Below are 21,076 nucleotides of genomic sequence, written 5' to 3' on the forward strand. Positions count from 1 at the left end.
ACACACGATTCTATTCCGGTGGCGATGACTCGAGCAGCCTGAGCCCGGCCGATCAGCATTCGCAGCTGAGAGGGGCCGGCCTGCCAGGGGAAGTCAGCATTTCCTGCCACCGGGCACCTGGGCCGGCGAGGGGCGGGGTGGCGCCTCGTCCCAGCAGGAGGGGCTTCGGGGACTGGCGCTTCCTCGCCTGTCCTCGCCAGCCAGCGGGGGGCTGCTGTGCGTGTGGCCAGCGTGGACACTCGCTGCTTCCCGGGGAGCTGGGGCGGCTTGCTCCCCGCCCCCCCCCGCCGGGGGACCAGAGCCGGGGGGGGGGGCGCCCCGGCTTCTCTCACCTGCATGCAGGCAGGTCGCAGACGGCACGCGCCCACACCCGGGGGCACTGGGCGGGCCCCCTCAAAAGCAGCGCTTGCGACAAGGACACGGATGCGGGGAGTCGGGGAGGGGGATCGGTGTCCTGGGGCGGCCGAAACAAAGCACCTCAGACTGGGGGATTGGAACAACAGAAACGTGTTCTGGCCCAGCTCTGCGGGCTGGCGGTCCGAGGTGCGGGTGTGGGCCGGCGTTGGCTGGACGGGGAGCCCGCCCCAGGCCCCTCCCAGCTCCCGGTGCTGCTGGGCCTCCCGCAGACACATCCGCCCGTCGCCGCGTCCCCGGTCACGTGGCCTTGTCCTCTGTGTGTCCTGTTCTCATCAAGGCACCTGTCGTGGGCAGGGCCCTAGTCCAGTGGGACTTCGTCTTAACTAATCATATCAGCAGAGATTGTATTTCCAAATCAGGTCCATTCTGGGGTCCTGGTGGACATGAACTTCGGAGGATACTGTTTGACCCAGTCCAGGGGCGATGCCCCAGAAGCAGGGGCACAGGCGGGGGGAGAGTGGAGGATGGGGGGAAAGCTGATGAGGTGTTTTGTTGGCCTGGGGGACCCAGGTCCCAACCCCACTGGGGACCCCCGCAGCGCATGTGGGATGCACCCCTGAATTGTCCCTTTGAAGGACGAGGAGCCGGGCATTTATCACTAGCTCCCCGCCCCTGGGCTGCCTGCCCGCTGGCTGAGCAGGCTTCCCCATGGCGCCACGCAGAGCGCGGGCGGCGGGCGCCACGCAGAGCGCAGGGGCGGGGGGGGGGGGGGGGGGCGCGGCTGCCACACATGGCGGGCGCCGCACACGGCAGGCGGAGCTCAGACACCAGAAGAGCAGCAGCTGGGAGTCCCCGCACGGTGCTCGCGTCTGCTTAGGACACCTGGTTCCCCGAGCTGCCGACTGTCACGGCAGCCGCAAGAGCTCTTCCCGGGCACCCGGGCATCCGCTGCGGGTCCTCGGAGGTGCCGTGTCTGTCAGGGCTGCAGGAAACCCTCCCCGCCCCCGCCCCCGCAGTTGTGAGGATTAAACGAGGTCCACCCTGGAAGCAGTTTGTCGGCTCCCTGGGAAGGGTTGTTGGGGGTCATCAGGTGCCAAGTGCGGCCTCTGGCTGTGGCTGGCTGTCCCTTGGGCGTGGTAGCCTGGGCTCTGCCCACAGGAGGCTCCTGACCCTGGGTGACGATGTCCCAGGGTATCTTAGCCACGCTGGACACAGCTGGGCTGTGAGGCCTTGGGCTGTGAGCCGCCCTCTGGGCAGGGCCTTGCTGGTCCATCTGCTGGTTTTCGGGGCTCCTGGGCAGGGGTCTCGTCTCCTCCCGTCCTGGCAGAGCCACTTCTGCTCGAGCGAGTGAAAGCCTGCATGTGTGCCTGTATGTGCCCGTGCGTGTGCGCACATGTGCGTGTCTGTGTGCATACGTGCGCGTGTGCACGCACATGCATGTTTGTGCGCAGGCGTGCCTGCGTGAGCGCAGCGTTCTATCGCAAACGCCTCACGGAGCCTGCAGCCCGCCACGGTTGCCTCCCACCTTCGTCCCTGCCAGAGGCGGACCGCGGGGTGCCCGTGCCTCGGGGTGCACTGACGCGGGCCTCTGCCTGAGACTCGGTGGGTGGCTGTGTGGGAAGTGACACAGAAGGCTGCCCGGCACCGCAGCGTCCAGCCCTTTCCACATGCGAGGTCAGCGCCGTCCCAGCGCTCTGGCCCCGCCCACCCTCCACATGCGAGGTCAGCGTCCTCCCAGCGCTCTGGCCCCGCCCACCTCCTCTTCCTTCTCGGGCTCCTGACACAGCAACCGCGCCCTTCCTTCCCGCCCTGCCTCACCGGACACAGCCTCTCCCGGCACGTCCCCCACGGGGGACACTCGCAGGCACACGAACACGTGCACACGGAAACCCCCACACGCAAACATGCATGTGAACCCACAGATATGCACACACCAACACGCACACACACAGAAACCCGGACAGATACAAACGCACGCGCACACTCACATGCACACATGCACACTCACAGATGCACACATGCATACACAGAAATGCAGATACACACGCACATGCACAGAAACCCACAGACACACAGATACACACATGCACAGACACACATGCATGCAAATCCACAGATATGCACACTTAACCACATGTGCACACACAGAAACACAGGCAGGCACATGCGCACACACAGAGAAACCCAGATAGATAAAAACATGCCTGTACACCCACAGATACACACGTGTGCACACACAGAAACCCACAGATACAGAGATACACACATGCACACACACACACACACGTGCACGAGCACACACTGTATCCACTGGGGGCCATTCAGGTATAGGGCGACGATGCTGTGAACTGACTACAGGTGGGCAGGAGGTGTGAGTGGGCCAGGTGAGGAAGGCACCCATGGTGGGTAATCAGGGCTACACCTCCCCGCCGAGGCTGGACCTCAGCCTGCGCTGCGAACTCGAGGTTGGGCAGAGCCCCGGATGTCCTCAGCCAGCGTCCTCAGCGGCGCCCCCAGCTGCCCAAGCATCCCAGGCACCAGCAAGCGGCGCTCCTTCCTCCTGCCGCGTCCCTCCTGCGCCCTCTACTGGGGCCGCACAGCACTGCACCCCCGGGAAAAAGATGCTCGAGCCACCGGCGGCCGGTGGGCGGGGCGCAGGGATGCCGCGGGCACGCTGGGGGCACCCGCCAGCCGGCCCCGCCACCTCGACTGATCCGGCCCTAATGCCAGTGCGCCGGCCCTCGCCGAGCAGGGACTGCGCCTGGAATCAACAGGGGGTTTGGAGCTGAGAGGCAATCGTTGGTAACTGGCATATGGACGCACAGACACACAGAGACACGCACACGCAGACACATGCACACGGACACATGAACACACACACACACAGGCACGTGCACACGGACACAGACGTGTGCAGACACGTATGCACAGACACGTACGCAGACAGGCGCATGCACACGGACATATGGACACAGCACACAGACACACATGAAAAGACAGCGATATGCACGCGCCCACGCGCACACGGACACGCGGCCACGAGCACACGGACACACAGACACGAGCACACGGCCACGCGGCCACGCGCACACGGACACATAGACACACGCACATGGTCACGCGGCCACGAGCACACGGACACGCGGACACACGCACACGGACACGCGGCCACGAGTGCACGGACACACAGCCATGAGCACACGGCCACGCGGACACACGCACATGGACACACAGACACGCGCACATGGTCACACGGCCATGAGCACACGGACACACAGACACGAGCACACGGCCACGCGGCCACGCGCACATGGACACACAGACACGCGCACATGGTCACACGGCCACGAGCACACGGACACACAGACACGAGCACACGGCCACGCGGCCACGCGCACATGGACACACAGACACGCGCACATGGTCACACGGCCACGAGCACACGGACACACAGACACGAGCACACGGCCACGCGGCCACGCGCACACGGACACACAGACACGCGCACATGGTCACGCGGCCACGAGCGCACGGACACGCAGCCATGAGCACACGGCCACGCGGCCACGCAGCCACGCGCGCACGGACACGTCCCCAAGCCCTGAAGCCCGCAGACGCAGGTGCCAGCTGCTGTCCCCAGACAGAGGCTTGCTCAGCGGGGTGGAGCCACCTCTTCTGAGTTTCCAGGGCCATGTCCCTGGCCCCCTCACCCTCTTTAACGTGGCCTGCGCAGTCCCCTGGTCTGCGGCAGCACCTCTGTCCACACCTCCAGACCACGCGGCCCCCTGGGGCCATGGGCCTCCGGCGCGCGCCAGCTCCCCACCGCCCTGCTGCCCTGCACACACCCACGGAGCCTACGGCCAGCCTCTCCGGGACCTTCTCAGACCCTGCTCTCACCAGCAGAGCTGCCACGTCTCTGAGACCCAGCGACAGTGGCCTGTCCCCCCACCAGTGTGCAGGGTCCGCGAGGGAGCAGCCGCACCTGGCCCACTCACCACTGCCTCCTGGCACAACGCGGGGCGCCCAGTGGGACCTCGGTCGAAATCGCCGCATGAACAAGTGAGTGAGTGAAGTAAACACCACTTTGGACCAGTGTCTCAAAATCCCACGACCTGTGAAAAACAAGGAGACCCCTGTGTCCCTCCCTCCCACAGCTGCGTGGCCTGCGTGCCTGTCAGTGGTGTGCAGCCGTCCAGGGCCCTCCCCGGGACCTGCTGGTCTCCGCCACGCTGCGGGGTCAGTCTCACACTTGCTGGATGACCAGTGACCGCCTGGGCTCCACAAGGTGTTGGCTCACACGGTCACCTCTTTCTGGGCACGAATTCAGTCTGTGAGCTTTGACGAGGACAGTGTCATCTGGGTGGGGTCCTGGGGAAGGACCACACAGCAAGGGACAGTGACCCCACAGGAGCCTTGGCTTCTGTCGAATGAGTCTCACTGAACACAGCCCGCCCTGGCTTCCAGCCTCCACCTCATGAATCTCAAAGTCATTTGTAAGTATCACCAGAAAGAACATTTATCAAAGAAAATCGGAGGGTGGCCAGGTCCCCCCGGGGGAGAAACTTTGCCTGAAGGCCCAGCTGCCCCACTCTGCCCTCTGCTGGCCCCGGGCACCGCCCGCCCGTCCAGCCCCACACCTGGCGGAAGCACGACCAGGTGGCAGCCCTGCACTCCGCCCTCTGGTCCAGGTGACAGGAGAAACGGGAAGGCTGTAGGTTCCACAGATTGCACAGGTGTGTCCACCTGCCTGGCTGCGCTTGGGGAGAGGCGGGGCGTCAGGTCGGAGGGTTTCTCCTCCGCCTACACCCTGTGTTGTTGACGCTTTACAATAAGCCCTCATCACTTTCACAGCGCCTTAGAAAACCCACAACGCGAGTGTGTTTTTCACTGGGAGACGGGAGGTGTTGGTGACCATGGACTTCTGTGAGGTCTGAGGTCATCAGGACACACAGAAACCGCCAGAGGTGGGGGGCCGCCCTCGGCTGCCAGGGCCCTCCTGGCTCCACCCAGCCTGCAGGCCTGGGTCCAGAGGTCACTCCCCAGCTCCTCCCATCACACCTGCATGCAGCACCCGCAGGAGGGGAGAGGCGGGATTCCTAACAGCCTGCAGTCCTGGGAGGGCCGGTCCTGGGGGGGGGGGGTGGCTAGCACTTCCGAGGGGTCGTCACCCGCTCATTCGTTCATGCATTCATTCATTCATTCGTTCGTTCGTTCCACTGTGTGCCAGATGCCCAGATGTGTAGGGACATGGTAGCGACCCAGGCTGACTGGGTCCCAACCCTCATCACGTCCAGAGGGGTAAGTCATCCACAGATTTGGGAACAAACACCCTGCCTGGTCACCGGGGTGCAGAGCAGGCAGTGGACATTGGCCGGACACACCTGTCTGTCTCTCAGGACCTCACCCTCTATCCTCGAGACCCTAACACGGGTGGCTCAGCACTGGTGGCCTGCGAAACCCCTGCCCCCCCGGGGCTGGTCTGGGGGCCCGGGTGGTGGCGCTTTGTTTTGCAGAGCTCATTGGCGGGGAGACTGCAAAGCCCAGGCCCCCGGGGCTGTGGGCACTTTTCCCGGGTACTGCAGGTGACCCAGGTGCCTTCACTCAGGCCTGGGCTGGATGTGGTCCCAGACCCAGGGGTGGAACCTCCCCCAGGACCCTCTCCCTCACCCCAACCCCACAGAGGGCAGAGCTCCCCACCGAGCCGGGCCGCTGCAGCCCTCTTGCCAACTCCCCTCGCCAGGGCTGGCAGCTGCAGTGACCCAGGTACCAGCCTCCAGGAGGAGGTGCCCCTGCAGCAGCCGAGGTGAGGCCAGCGCCCAGGGGACACTGGACACCTGTGGCTTCGACCTCTGCAAGGGCTTCCCCGGAAAGAAAGGGCTCAGGCTGGGCGTGGGCTGTTGTGTCCAGCAGGGTCTTGGCTGGGGCATGTCGAGAAAGGGTGTCCAGTGGAACGGCCACCCGCCAGCCGGTCCCGCCTGTAGCGGGCATGGAGGATTGCATGTCTCCCCTGTCCCGCCAGGCTGCGAGGCAGGAAATCCGAACGCCAGCCGGAGCTGCGGGACGTCAGAGGGCCGCCCCTCCAGCCTGTGCTCACTGAGGTGCGTCCATCAGAACGTGCCCAAGGCTGTGGGGACGAGGCCGGGCTGGCTGAGGGGCCCGCTGGGGGCCTGGCATGCGCCAGAGGGGGGACCGCGCCCCACGCACGCATCGCCTGGTTGCTGCGCATGCGCGCGCGGCAGATCCCGGCTCTCCCCGCCTCCCCGTGAGCCCCGTGCCACGCCCCTGCACGGCCAACCTCGCACCTGGTTCCCCTCACGCCCAGTGGGGATGGCGGAGTCACCCGGGGGAAGGGGAAATGGGGGGGCGGGCAAGCGGATTAACGCAGGTGTCAGGGATGCTTGGTAAAGACTCAAAGGAAGTGTGAGTCTGGGCAAAGCTGCTCCTGGGAGCGGGAACAGCACGTGCAAAGGCCCTGAGGCGAGAGGCGGCCAGGTGGCCCGAGCGCGGTGGGCCAGGGTGCAGATGGTGGGAGACGAGGGGAGAGAGAAATGGAGTCCCAAACTCTGGAGGGCCGGGGTCTTTTCCTGAGAACCGTGGGAATCGTTGGGGGTTCTGAACACTAGACAGACAGACACAGACTGACTCACGTTTTAAGGCAGTCAGGGGCTGCCCCAAACCCCAGTGCAGAGGGTGGGCCCCGGCCAGGCGCTGACCCTGGAGGTAGCCAAAGGAGCCGAGGGCGGGGCGGAGGGGATTTGCAGGGAGGGGAGTGGGGCGCAGGGGGAGGGGAAAGGCAGCGCCCAGGCTTTAGAGTTGAGCACCCGGGGAAGGGCAGTTTGCAAGGAGCCGAGCTGTGTGTGGTGGGGAGCAGGGTTCAGGGGCAGCCTGAGCCTGGGATGCCATTTGGAGCCAGAGTCTGAGGCTTGGCATTCAGCGACTGTGAGACCAGGAGGAAGCCACACAGCGGTGGAGGAGGGCTGGGAAACCCCGCTGTGACCCAGTTTCTGGGGGGACCCAGTCTGAGGGTTGACGCAGGCGTCTCGGTGGGGGAGGGGCTCAGAGAAAGTGGCAGCAGAGATAAGGCGAGGATAAGGGCCGAGGACAGCTCCTCTCAGGAATTCTGCAGTAAACAGGAGCCTCTAGAGACAGGCAGGGGGTGGGGGTGAGGGGCGCAGAGGGTGTTTTTTTAAGGAGAGTTCACAGCGCCTTGTGTGGGTGAGAGGTGGGCTGTTGACAGGTCTCTCCGTGGCCACCTCTGGAAGCACAGGGGTTCCGTGACCGCTCGGCTCCCCAGTCCCTCCAGTGCCGGGCACCAAGGAGGCGCCCGGAAGCATCCGTGGAATGAAAGGGGGAGCGAATGGAAAGTCCTTGAGGTTGTCCAGGTGAGGAGTGTCCAGGTGAGGAGTGGTGAAGGCTTAGCAGGGAGTGGACTTTGGGGTCAGAGGCTGCCAGCCAGGTGGGGTGGGGGAGGGAGGCCGCAGGGGAGTGGCCAAGAGGAGGACAGGCCTGGCAGAGGTGGCAGGGATGAGGGGGCTGTAGACCGTGAATCTGGGGTGCCCGCTTGGTGCCCAGGTGAGATCCTGCTAACAGCAGGTGTGGGTCCCCAAGGATGCACCCAGTGAGGAAACCGAGTCCTGCATTTAAGGGGAGGGGGCAGGGGCTGGGGTGTGTGGACAGTGTCCTGGTCAAATGCCAAGGTCACTGTGGATTCAGAAGTGAAAGTCACGGGCATCCTGGGCAGCTGGGCCTCCCGGACCCAGGAGCAGAGGGGACCGGGTGCAGACAGGCCTTCCCTGCAGCAGGATCTGGAGGCGAGGGCAGCTGGGGCCCGGACGACCAGCGGCGCCTGCACCCTCTCCGCCCTGACCTGGCCGGGGTCTCCAGATCTGGAAACGGGCCCGACGCGGGTCAGCGGTCGGAGAGCCGCTCGGGGCCCGGGGACGGAGCTGCTGACCGCACTCGCCCTGCCCGGAGGCGGGGCTCCCTCCGGCCACCCGCCACCCACATCGCCAGTGCCGCCTCCCCGCTGTGCCCCACACCAGCGCCCGTCTCCAAGTCCCCCGGGTCTTGTTAGTAAGGACGGCTGGAGTTTTGACTCGGAGAATCTGGGCCCGAGAGCTGGCATTTCCAAGTTTCCCGGGACACTGTAGCCTCAGCTAGGAGCGGCGGGCGCGGGAGCCCAGGGCGCGAAGGGGCCCCGCGCGAGGAGGGTGCTCCCCGAGTGCCCGCCGCCCGCACCGCCGGAGGTTGCCAGGCAGAGCCGGGCCACGCGCGCGCCCATTGGCCGCAGGTGGGCCGCGCCCCGCCCGACAGGTAGCGTCCCCGCGCCGCGCCATTGGGCTGCGGCCGCGATGTCCCCCGGGGATTGGCCCAGGTGGCGGCCCCGCCTCGCCCTTATTGGCCGCAGGTGCCACCGCCCCCGCCCCGGGCCCGCCCGCGCCGCCGATTGGCCGCCGGGCGCGTCGCCATGTCGGCCCCCCCCGCGGGGCCTGACGCCGGACTCCGCGCGCGCCCCCGCCGGCCGCGCCCCCTCCCGCCCCGCGCGCCGCCCAAGTCCCGCGGAGTTGGCCGGACCGGCGCCTCCCGGACCCCGCGCGGCGCGCTCTCTTCCGCGTTCCGCCGTCGGCCCCACCTGGCGCCCGGCCGCTGGGGGCCCCGCGCCAGGACCCGCGCGCCCGGGGCGCGGCGCTGACGGCGGCCGGCGGAGCGCGCCATGCCCAGCAGGACGGGCCCCAAGATGGACGGGAGCGGCGGCCGCGTCCGCCTGAAGGCGCACTACCGCGGGTGAGCGCCGGCCGCCGGCCGTCGGGGGCCGCGTCGCCGCTGCGGCGGGCGGCGGGGGGCGAGCGCAGCGCGGCGCCTCGGGGCCCGGGGCCGCCCGCGAGGTCCCGACGCGCCAGCGCGGGGACCGGATTGCGCGCGCCACGGCCCTGGGCACAGCGTCGACGTTTCCCCCCTGGAAAGTCGGCAGGGACACTGAGGCCACTGACCTGTGAGGGCCGAAGTTTGTGTCAAGTCGTGAAAACTGCCGGCTAACTTCTGGAACTCAGCCTGCCCGGCCAGAGGTCTCGGTTGGGGGAGAGCCTGTGACCCGGGCGGAGGCTGGCGGGGTCGCCCGCGCGCCCGCAGCGGCCCGGCCCGGCGCGGCTCCGTTGGCCCGGGCCTTTCGGGCACCGGTCAGCCCCGCGTCCGCGCACGGCGCCGGGACTCGGCGCACCGCGTGTGGAATGGGGCGAGCGGGCGCCGCAGAGGACTCAGTGGCCCCGGGCGCTGGACTCTCGGTCGCGGGGCCGCCGCGGCGGGGACCGAGGGCGCGGCGCCCCGACGCGGAGACCCCGCCGCCGCCCCTTGCGCGGTGTAGACGGCGCTCTGGGAAGAACTCGGCACCCTGGCCGCTTCTCCCTCCCAGGTGTCCCGACGCGGGACCTGGCTGCCAGGGGGTTCGCCCTGCCAGGCGGGCTGGGGGGCTCGGTCGTCTCCGCTGCGGGACGCTGCTGCGCGCGTCTTCGGGCCTGGGCAGCGGCGGGGGCGCCTGACCTCCTGAGCATTTCTTGTTGGGGTCTCTGCTCAGGCCTCGGCTGCCCCCCCTGCCGTTTTCAGCCCGGTGTGGTGGGAGGCGGGGGGTGCTGGGGCTGGCGGCAGAGCCAGAGGGAAGAAGTACTTTTGGGGACGCCCTGGCCAGCCTACCTGAAGAGGCTGAGAGTCCTGTGTCCTGGCCCGCAGGGGGGGCCGGGCTGCGGCTATGAAAGCTGGTGGGGTGTCAGCTGGGCCCCGCTCCCCAGCTCCTGGAGGCCTGGGCGGCGTGCGGAGGGCGCACCGCGGGGCCACTGCGGAGCCTCGGAATCGAGCGACCAGGGGCTGTGTGGACGCGAGAGGTGCTCCCGGATGAGAGGCTGTCCTCACGCAGAGCGCAGGGGTGGCCGGCGGGGGTGGCCGGGGGCAGCCCCTCCAGCCTTCCCGCAGGACCTGCAGGCACTGAGCTGGGGCGGGGGGACGTGCTGCGGACCCCTGGGAGTTCCGGGCAAGCCGCCCCGCCCGCCCGCCCGCCCTGCCCCCTCCCCTGGCTTCGGCCCCTGGAGAGCGGTTTGGTTACCGGGAGTAAAGTGACCCGTTGGGGCTGGTTCCCGGGCAGAGGAGGCCACACCCGGCTCTTTCCTCTCCCTCCCACTGCGACCTCTGCTCCTTCCTCCCCTCCGCGCCATCCCCCTCCCCCGCCCCTCTCTTCCCGTCTCCCTCCCGCACCCCTTTTCTCCTGGGCCGCTCTCACACTTCCTCCCCAAGCTGGGCCCCCCACTCCCGCTCCTGCACCTGCGGGGCAGGGCCGTCTGCTGCCTGAGTTGGGAGACCGGCAATGTCACTGGTCCCAGAAAGTGCCCACCGAGGTCAGTGCTGCGACACGGACCCCGAGGTCCGGGAGAAATCGTGTCTCTGGACGAGGCACCTAGTGCCACAGGATGGGGGTTGTTTTGGGGTTGCAGGTCCGGGGCAAAGGTCAGACACATCAAAGATGCTGTTCATAAACAGTGTGGAGTCTTCAGCTGCCCCACTGGTGGGGGCTCCTCCTGGTCACCCTTGCCCATTCCCGGAGGCTCCCACGACTTGAGATCAGGGTCTCCGGCCCCCCCATTGGGCCTTCGAAGGACGTGTGGTCACAGGAGTCTGCGTGGCATCTGGTAGCACCCGCGTTTTCCAGGGTCTTTCCGGGGGGTTGCGGGTGATGCCAGGGGTTCGGAGACCTTGCTCTGCCAGGCTGAGTCTCTGACACCTGCTTTTCTGAGATCCTAGAGGTGGCTGCCGGTTGCACCCCGCTCCGGCGCGGGCCCGTGTCCCATTGTCCAGGACCGGCTGTGCTCACGGCCTGGCCCGGCCTGTGGCCTGGGAGCCCCGGAAGTCCAGAGGGGGCGGCCGTGCCCTCGGGCTGTGGGCGCCCACTCCTGGCCACCCGGCCCAGGGCCCTGGCTTGAGTTGGGGCTGGGCTGAGGTCACAGGGTGGTGGTGGGGGGGGCGGGAGGGGCGGCCTCCGCTGTGCTGGCTGCCAGTCCTGCCTCGAGCCCTCGGTGTCCAGCCTGGCGTCTGGGGCTTCCCAGGTGTCGGGGCTCCGGGGTTTCACAGGAGCCACTCGCTTGGCCTCCAGGTCAAGGCACTGGGGGTGGGGGGCCTTGGGGCAGGGAGAGGTCAAAGGTAAAAGGGTGGCTGACACTAACCCCCCAGGATTCCCAGCGGCGAGAGGGCTGGTGGCTGCTGGATCAGGTGACGGGTGTGTGGGGCAGTGTGGGTGACCCCAGGGTGATGGGGTGGGAGCTTTGTCTCTGGAGCCCCCTGTGGCCCCTCTGTGCCTCAGTTTCCCTAGCTTAGACGGGCTGGGCTAGTGCTGGTCCGGTGTAGGGGTGCTGGGGGTGGTGCTGGGGGTCTTTGAGCAGACTGCGGCCAGTTCCAGTGGGACGCAGCGGGTGTTGGTGGCCGTCTCCCCACAGCGAGGGTGACTATGGGCTGCCGTGCCGGGCCCAGGTGGCGCGCGGCAGCTGGGCCCGAGATCCTGGTGGCGCTGGGTGTGTTGTCCGGTGGACAGGACGGGGATTCGGGGACAGGGGGCTGGCAGGAGCAGACCCCCAGGCTCCCGGCGTGCTGGGCGAGGTGTGCTTCCCGCTCTGTTAAGTAAGGGCGAAGGCGCGTCCGACCCGGGCCCCTCCGTCCCTCTAGGGGCTATCGCCCCAGCCATGAAGGGCCAGCCCTCAGAAGGTGACCGGAATCCCAGAGCCGTCTCCTGCCCTCCAGCCTCACCACCTCGTTTCTGTGACTTCTTCCCCCTCCCCAAAAAACGTGCCTGGAGTTACGTGACAGCCACAGCCGAACCGACCCTCCAGAGTTTAACATGGCAGCCGTGGCTCTTTACGTGGCTGCGTCCTGCCCCCCCCCCACCCGGCGTGCCCTCCCCTGGAAGGTCCCAGTCCTTGGATGTGGCTGTGACGTGCCCTGCACCTTCACCCTCCCCGGCCGTGTCCGAGCTTGGGGGAAGGCGTAATGCATTCCGTGGCTCGGCCACCCCACCCTAGGCGCCCGATGACCGTTTGGGCAGACCTGGGCCCTGGGGCCCGAGCAGGCGCTCTCCCACACCCCCTGTTCGTTGTGCCCGTGAGCCTCCCCCAGGAGCACCCGCGAGCCAGGACAGGTGCCCCCTCTGCACACGGGTGTGCGCGGTGGCCACTTAGCGAGACTGGTCGGTGGTTCTTTGGGCGAAATTCTGTTTCATTTATTTAATCAATAACCTGGTTGGTGGATCGTCCGTGCATCGCCGGCTCCCTGTGCTCCCTGGTGACGGCCCCTGCCCTCTCTTCCAGGGACATGCTGATCACCAGCGTGGACGCGGCCAGCACCTTCGAGGAGCTCTGCGAGGAAGTCAGGGACATGTGCAGCCTCCGCCAGGGGCAGCCGCTCACCCTCAAGTGGGTGGACAGTGAAGGTAGCCCTCAGTCCCCTGCCGTCCGCGGGGCCACGCAGTCCCTGTCAGGCGCCGAGTCCTCTGTGCCAGACGGTGGCGCAGCCCCTTCCCTGGGGAGATGTCAGGCCACGGGATTAAGTGCGTTAGCAGCCCCTTCCCCGAGGCGCAGGGAGCTCACACCAGCAGGTGGAAACTGGGTCGGGGGCGGAGCAGGCTCGATGCCCCCTGGAGGAGGACAGCCACCAGGTGGCTCTGGGCCGTGGCCACCCTTACCCTCCCTACCCCACCTCCCCTCTCACATCCCGGCTTTTCCAGTGAGAGATGTGTAAGGATGAGCTCCCCTTCCCCCTTCTTCCCTCTGCCCCCCCACTTGCTCCCTCCCTCCCCTCCCCTTCTCTCTCCCTGCTCCCCCCTCTCCCCCTCTCCCCCTTCCTCTCCCCCCTTGTTTTTTCCCTCCCTTCCACTCCCTTCCTCTCCCTCCTCCTCCTCCCTCTCCCCCCTCCCTCTCTCCCCCTCTCTCCCTCCCTTTCCCTCTCTCCTCCTCCCCCCTCCCGTCCTCCCCTCCCCATAGGCATAGCTCAGGGGTTAGGAGACAGTCCAGGAGGGACCCCTCCTCCAGGATGACCGACTGGATGACTGGCCTGCCGCTGTCTGCAGAGGACCCAGGAGAGCCCCTTCCTCTGGGAGGGCCGGGAGGGGCCCTGTCCAGTGCATCTCTGTGTTCCCACCTTTCCCTTTGGGCTGGGGCTGACCCGGGAAGAAGGTTCTGGATGTGGCCCCTCCCTGGCCAGGGGGGTGAGCACAGCTCTCTCTGCCTGTTCGTAGCCCTCTTCTCTGCTGGGGACTCACTGTCCCTCTGCGGGTGGGTAGGCTCTGAGGAAGGCCCTGGGCTGGGGGACTGTGGGGACCGGCTGGTCCAGCCGGCTGCTCTGGGACCTCCCATCTGCTCTGGGGGACTTTGCCCTCCCCAGGTCTGGTCTGATGCTCGGAGCGTGTGTCAGGCCTGTGGTGGGCTCAGCACTGTGTCTCGCCCGCCTAGGCGACCCCTGCACCGTGTCCTCGCAGATGGAGCTGGAGGAGGCCTTCCGCCTGTGCAGCCAGCACAGGGACGTCGGGCTCACCGTTCACGGTCAGTGGCCCCGGAGGGGTGGGGCGCGGCAGCGTGAGCCCCGCGGCCACCCCCCCCCCCCGTCCAGGCCGCCCCCCACCCCCGTCCCGGCCAACCCCCGTCCCGGCCGGCCCCTGTCCCGGCCGCCCCCCGTCCCAGCCGGTCCCCCCATCCCAGCCGCCCCCCAATCCCAGCCGTCCCCCGTCCCGGCCGCCCCCAATCCCAGCACCTGGCCAGACCTCCCGGGCTGGCTGCCCCGTGGAGGGTCACAGTGTGAGATCTTAGGGACCAGAGAAGCTGAGGGGTTGGCGTGTAACGCTATTTGGGTTTCCCTTGTCCTTACATTTTTTTTTTTTAACCCAAATAGAAACCGCTCTCACCGTAGGGGCCGTGAGAGGTCTTCTCCCTGGACGCGGGGCCTGGGTTCTGGTCGTCAGTCCTGGGGCCAGCGGCATCCGTGCCTCAGCTTTGCTGGAGCTCAGAGGCTCCGGGCACAGGGCCGGTGTGGGCAGAGCAGGGGACCAGGGGAGCAGGGACCCGGCCACCGCATGCCCGGGGTGGAGCAGACGCTGCCTGTGGCTGACCCACCTCACGGCTGTCCTCAGCCCTGTGGGCTCAGAGCTGGGCTATAAATGCAAATATCATAGTCATTTATTCATAACCTTTAAATTGGGGGTTTTCAGACTGTGCTCCCCAGGTGTCCGTGGGGCGGGGAGAGCGTGGCCACCCCGGCGGCCCCGTCTGGTGCAGCCTGCGCTGCGGGCGTGGGCCCCCCCCGCCCCCCCCCCTGAACCTGGCCCCGCCCACCGTTTTCTGCCAGATCGTCCTTTTCTCCGCTGCCCAGCCCAGCTGACCGATAGATCGTTGGTCAAAATCCCGGATTTTTGTCGCTCTGCGTGTGAATGTGCTGTGTTTGTGTCTGGGGTGGTGAGCGCATCCACGGTGCCTCGTAACACTGACCGCTCGGGCGCCTTACAAATTCCATCTCCAGGCTAAGAAGTAATTGGTTCTAGCTTAGCTTTGATACTTTACAAGCGTCCGTTTCCGTAATTTCCCGCGGAAGCCCCGGGTGTGCTTGAGAGCGTTTCGCTGTGAGCCCCGTCCTGAGCGGGGAGAAGCCAGGCCCACGTCCCTTCAGAGGCCAACGCAGCAGGCGGGCGCTCTGCCGGCCCCCCCCCGCCCCCGCCCCCTGCGCCCCAGTCGCTGGCTCCGCTCCGGAGTCCTGCCGAGGCCCCTTGGTCCCATGGGTGTGTCTTGCTGAGCGCCTCCCAGCAGCAGGTCCTGGGCACGTGGCTCTGTGCACAGGACGCCGGCCGCCCATCAGCAGGCTTCGAGCTCGGGACAGGTGGCTGGGCGCTGACATTCGTCTTTTCTCTCCGCAGTTTTCCCGAGCAGCCCCGAGCAGCCCGGCATGCCCTGCCCAGGAGAGGACAGTGAGTACCGCCCTTTCCCGTGGCCTGTCGCTCGCCCAGGGCACGTCCCGTCTCCCCCGAAGGGGCTGTTGGGTGAGCGGTGGCCGTGACCGCCTGTGGGGTTCCCACTGGCTGGTCCCCTGCCTCTTCCTGCCCTGACACACGACGCTGCCGTGGGGGAGGCGACCAGCTTGGGCGCATGGTGGCGGACCTAGGACACACCCGGGTCTTTCCCAGGAAGGCAGGCCCCGGCCATGACGGTGGTCACTGGCTCCCTGTGTCCGCCCCGGCTCACGGCCACCCCAGGCCAGTCCGCGCCGGCCCCGCAGCTGAGGCGGGAACTGGGCTGGGAGCGGACTCGGGCGCAGGTGGGGCTGTGTCTGCGTCGCCGTCAGCCCCAGGGAAGGCGCCGATGGGGGTCGCGTGCGTGAGCCTGGGGTCTGCGGGCGAAGTCGGTGGGAGGCGGACGTGGGAGCCCGTGGCACGGAGGAGGCTGGCGGAGCCGCGGGCGAGAGCCGCCGGCGATCGGGGCCCGGCCCTGGGGCGGGCCGTGGGGCTGCAGACAACCCGGGCGGCGGGGGCCAGCAGCGGCGGGGCCGGCGTCTGACGAGGCCTGAGCGGCCCTGGTGTGGCTGCGGCAGGTGCCGGACACGAGGGCAGTTCGGGGAGCAGGGGGGTGAGGAGGCGCGGGGTGCGTTCCTGCTCCACGCAGTCCTGCTGTGCATTGTGCTGGCCGGGCAGGGGGACGGCGGGAATCCCGCACGGCCTTGCAGGGGGCAGGTGACGGGGAGACACGCAGCGTCAGGGTGAGGGGTGCAGCCTGAGGCCTGCAGGCCGGGGGCAGCACAGACGGTCCCCCCCGGCCCAGGCGCAGCAGGTAACTTCTGTGACGTGGAGGTTTTCCGTGCGTGGGGCCTGGGGGCTGCACGGATGGGGTCGAGGCTGGAGGTTTGTGCGGCGTGTGATGCGGTGGGCGCCCAGACTCAGGGTGGGGTGGGCCAGTGGCCCCATGATGCAGAAGCCCGCCTGCAGGAGCCCAGGTGTCAGGGGGAGCCTGTCCCTGGGGCTTCAGACAGGTGGCTGGCACAGAGGCTCAGGGTCCTCCTCCCCCACCTGCCCCTGCCGGAGTCCCTCCCTCGGGGGTGCCCGTGTCCCTGGGAAAGGGGCATGCACCCCTTACACAGAGCCCTCATACGCAGCAAACCGTGCCCCTCCGGCCTCCACCCCCTGCCCTGCCCCCGGCCTCCCTCCCGGCCTCCACCCCCTGCCCTGCCCCCCGCCTCCCTCCCGGCCTCCACCCCCTGCCCTGCCCCCCGCCTCCCTCCCGGCCTTCCTCCCCAGCCTCCCTCCCCAGCCTCCCTCCCCGCCCTGTGTCTGCCTCGCCTGCTTTGGGCATTTCACGCCAATGCAGTCACATGGTACGTGGTCTTTTGTAACTGGCTTGTCACTCAGCGTGATGTTTTCGAAGTTCATCCATGTTGTATGTAGCGTGTTACTACCTTCTTCCTCCCCCCCCCCATTTTTAAGCTGGGGACACACAGCACGAACCTCCCACGCTGGCCGCCGGGAGGGGCGTGGTTCGCGGGCGTTGAGCACACGCTCAGTGCGCTGCGGCCGTCACCACCGCCGCCTCCAGGACGGTCCGTCTTCCCTGGCTGCCGCGGTCCCCGTGATGCGCCCCCCACGTGCGCACACACACGCGCCCCGTCTCCGTGGCTCCGACCCCTCCCGAGGCCTCCCGCGAGTGGAGCCTCGCGGTATTTGTCCTTCCGCACCCTTTGCTCAGCGTGTTGTCCTTGAGGCCCACCCACGTGGCGTCACGTGACAGCCGTTCCTTCCCTTTTGAGGCTGAGTCACACCCCGCCGAGGGGGGCCACGCTGGCCGCCGTGAGCGGCGTGGCCGTGGGCCCGGGTGTGTGGACCCCTCTTCGAGAGGCTGCTCTCCGTGCCTTTGCGTGTGCCCCCGAGGTGCGTCGCTGGGCCCCCCGCGGCCCCCCAGGCTGTGTCCACAGCAGCCGCACATCACGGCCCCCCAGTGGCACACGGGGTTCCAGGGTCTCCCCGTCTTCGTCACACCCGCCCTTCTCCGTTCTTTTTGCCGTCACCCTGGGGGCTGCGAGGTGGTGTCTCCTTGTGGTTTTGATCCTGACTCTCAGTTAGGGCCCCGAGGCGGGCTGAGTTAATTTTCGTACGCGGCGTGAGGCGAGGGTCCGGCTCCTTTTACTCGGCGTCTGTGGACGCCCAGTTTTCCCAGGCCCGTTAGTTCCGACCGTCTTCGCCGCCCTGTCGAGCATCGTCTGACGCGGACGTGCGAGGCTGTGTCTGGCTTCGGGCAGGGCCGTCGTGTTGATCGCTGTCGCTGTGTAGCGGCTTTACTTGTTTTTTATTTATTCATTTTTTTAGACGCCTGCAGCACCCGGTCGTCCCAGGCGGTCTCCCATCCGAGTACTAACCAGGCCCGACCCTGCTTAGCTTCCGAGATCAGACGAGGTCGGGCACGTCCGGGTGGCGAGGCCATCAAAGGTGTAGGGGGTTTAAATCAGGAAGCCCGAGCCCTCCGGCTTTGTTCTTTTTTAAGGTTGTTCTGGCCGTTCGGGGTCCCTTGAGATTCCACGTGAATTTCAGGAACGGTTTTGTTATTTCTGCAGAAAACGTTGCTGAGATTTTGGTGGCAACTGCGTCGAATCTGTTGCCGCCGTGGGCGGGATCAACGGTCTCATCCAGAGATGGGCTGTGTTCCCTCGTTTACGCCTTCCTTTCTCTCGTCGGTATCTCGTAATCTTCAGCGTTAGCTTTCTCCTTAAGCATTTTATTCCCTTCGATGCCGTTGTAAATGGAGCTGTTTTGTTTATTTCCTTTTTGGGTTGTGGATAGAAACACAACTTCTTGCGCGTGTTGACTTCGAATCGTGCTATTTTGCTGACCTGATTTATTAGTCCTAGCAACTTTTTCTGTGGAACGATTAGATTTTTCCGTATCCCCTGTGAACAGAGATAATTTTTCTCTTCCTTTCCAGCCTGGATCCCTTTTCTTTCTTTCTCTCGCCTGGTCACTCTGGCTCTTAGACGTCCCGGCGTGGCGCTGGCCGGAGGTGGCGAGGCGGGCGCGCGGCCTGCAGCCCGCGGCCCCCGACGTGTTGGCCGCGGGTGCCCCACACGGGGCTCCCGCTGCGTCGTGGTGCTTTCCCTCCGCGGTTTCGCAGGAAGGACTCAGGGTCTCGCCCCGTGCCAGGCTCAGACCTGCTGACGCCCTCAGAATTTCCTGAGTGGCGGGAGTGTCTTTTGTCATCCTTCAGGCATCCCTTTTGAGCACACTTGAGTTTTTTCCCCACTTAGGGTGGGGCCCCTGGACAGCCTGGGGCGGGGGCGGTCACCCCACAGACCTAGCGATTAAGGGGTTTGAACTTCCAGTCCCCATGCCCCCCATCTTCGGGGAGGGGAGAGGGGCTGGAGGGTGAATCAGTCTGCAGTGGCCAACGAGTTAATCGGCCGTGCATGTTGGCCTCCTAGAACGAGTTAGGTAGAGTTCCCCCCTCTTCAGTCTTTGGAAAAGTTGGAGAAGGATTTGGCGCAAGTTCTTAACCGTTTGGTCGCATTCGCCAGTGAAGCCGTCGGGTCCCGGGCTGTTCATCGGAAGGTTTTGGTGGCCGATTCATCTCCTCACCGGTTACAGGTCTGCTTAGGCTTTCTCTTTCACTGTGGTTAAGTCCTGTAGGTTTTGCGTTTCTGGGGCTTTGTCCGTTGCGTCTGGGTGACCCAGCTGGTCGGCATGTGTTGATAGTACTCTCAAAATCCACCTTACTTCTGTAGGGCCTGCAGGAACTTCCCCGCCGCCGGTTCTGGTTTCACGGACGCGGGCGGGTCCCGCTCCGCCCTTGGTCGCCCGGCCGGCGGCGTGTGGGTCCCGCCGGCCCCCCCCCGCCCCCCCGCCCCCCCCCCCGCCGGCCCCCCTGCCGCGTCCCTGCCCCGCCGTCCGCGCCTGCGGCCTGAGCCCCGCGCCGGCCTCCGCTCTAGTCCTCTTCCCGCCCCGGCCCTCCGGCTGTGGCGCGGGCGGCTGACCTGAGAGCGTCCGCGTGTCCTGGGTCGCGTTCGCAGCCGCGACCCCCGCCCCCCGCCCCCCGCCCCGCGGGGTTCGGCCCGTGGCGTGTTCCCCTTCCTCCGGTGAGCTCTTCGGTGACGCGCCGGTCGCTTGGAGCGCGTCGGTTTCCACGGATTTGTGCCTTTTCCGGTTTTCCTTCCGTCGCTGATTCCGGCTGCTTCCCGCCACGCCTGTGCGACAGCCTCTTCTCCAGTCTGCGGAGACCCCGCTCCAGGCCCCCCCGGCGGCGTCGCCCTAAGACGGGCCGGTGCCCCCGGCAGAGCGCGCTCGCTGCGGTGGGGGAGCCACTGTGGGGTGTCGTTGGGGGTGACACTGGGGGGTGCCTCTGGGGGGGCGTCACTGTGGGGGTGTCTCTGGGAGTGCCACTGTGGGGTGTCGCTGGGGGGTGTCACTGTGGGGTGCCACTGTGGGGTGTCGCTGGGGGGTGTCACTGTGGGGTGCCCCTGGGGGATACCACTGTGGGGTGTCTCAGGGGGTGCCGCTGTGGGGTGCCACTGGGGGGTGTCGCTGGGGGGTGTCACTGGGGGGTGCCCCTGGGGGGTGCCGCGGCCCACGTGTCAGGCTTCGCCGGGTCCCCGTCATGTGTGTCCTGTTTCTCCACTGATCTCCCATCTGGCTGGTGCTTCGCTCCTTTCGTGAGCGAGCGACGGTCGGCCGTGAGGATGCTCCCCAGCCCGCGTCAGTGCTGGCGAGCCAGTGGTCACTCTGTGTAGGAGCCTGGTCTCTGTCCCCGGGGCCCCCTGAGGCTCCCCACTCGATGCGCCTGATTCTGGTCCCGTGCACGTGGACCTGCTGGGTGCGGGCGGCAGAGGTGGCTGTGCCGCAGGGTTCAGCGGGAGGGTCGGTCCCACCCCGTGGAGGCCCGTCCCAGGGCTGGGGGGGTGGGGTGAGCAGGTGGCGTGGTAAAGAATCCCAGCTCCGGGTGGCTCAGTGGGACCCCCGGGCGGTGAGTCCCTGGGGTCCTGGGTGGCTTATCAAAGCAGAGGAACGACGTGGCAGGGCCCGTCTGGGCGCTCACCTGGTGAGCAGGGTGGGTGGGCGGAGAGCAGGTGGCAGCATGGAGGCTCTGTGACCCCCGCCAGCCTCACGGCCCCGGGGGGCGCCGTCCCGCATTCCTCCTCTGCACCCATGTGTGGGGGGGCCCTCGCTCCCATGCTGGGACTGGGGTACAGCTCCCCGGCCCTCGCATTCCCCTGTGACTGGGCCTGTGTGAGCATTGACATGCAGAGGGCCCAGTAAGGCCAGTGCACTGCCAGCTGGGTGGTCAGGTGGGAGGCAGCATGCGCAGGTGTGCTCGGCCTGCAGGTGTGCTCAGGCCGCAGGTGTGCTCAGGGCCTCCGCAGCGTCCTTGGGTGTGACGGAGCAAGCTGGGGCCAGGGCGGGGCCCGGGGGCAGCCGACGGGGCAGCCGGGGCCAGGGAGCACCTCTGGGCACAGGCGGCCGGGTCGCCGCAGGTCCTCGGTGGTCCCCGGTGTTTACAGGTGCGTTTGTTGTTTCATGTCGTTGAACATCCAGTTCCGTTCAGCTTTGTCTCGAATCGTTTACCAACATACTGGAAAGGCCAGTTTTCTGCCTAAAACGGGCTTCTGAGAAAGTCAGCAGTCTGCAGGTCAGCCCGGGCCGTCTGGCCTCCTGCCACGTGCCGTGGACGGGTCAGGGGTC

General features: G+C 67.0%; 1 protein-coding gene across 2 annotated transcripts in view; it reads left to right on the forward strand.

The window, feature by feature from the left end:
* The first annotated feature begins 7,683 nt into the window (after nt 1–7,683).
* The window catches only part of PRKCZ (protein kinase C zeta), a 71,151-nt gene continuing 57,758 nt past the window's right edge, over nt 7,684–21,076 (forward strand). The window contains exons 1-4 of one of the 2 annotated variants that reach the window (XM_036227710.1): nt 7,684–7,739; nt 12,696–12,817; nt 13,836–13,925; nt 15,287–15,337. In XM_036227710.1, coding sequence (XP_036083603.1) covers nt 7,699–7,739; nt 12,696–12,817; nt 13,836–13,925; nt 15,287–15,337 — 304 coding nt within the window. In that variant the 5' untranslated portion in view covers nt 7,684–7,698. Of the gene's footprint in view, nt 7,740–8,859; nt 9,142–12,695; nt 12,818–13,835; nt 13,926–15,286; nt 15,338–21,076 lie in introns of those variants that run through there. The other variant, XM_036227703.1, reaches the window with a different exon arrangement.

The sequence above is a fragment of the Rousettus aegyptiacus genome, unplaced genomic scaffold (genome assembly GCF_014176215.1).
Source record: "Rousettus aegyptiacus isolate mRouAeg1 unplaced genomic scaffold, mRouAeg1.p scaffold_m13_p_1, whole genome shotgun sequence".
NCBI classification, from domain to species: domain Eukaryota; kingdom Metazoa; phylum Chordata; class Mammalia; order Chiroptera; family Pteropodidae; genus Rousettus; species Rousettus aegyptiacus.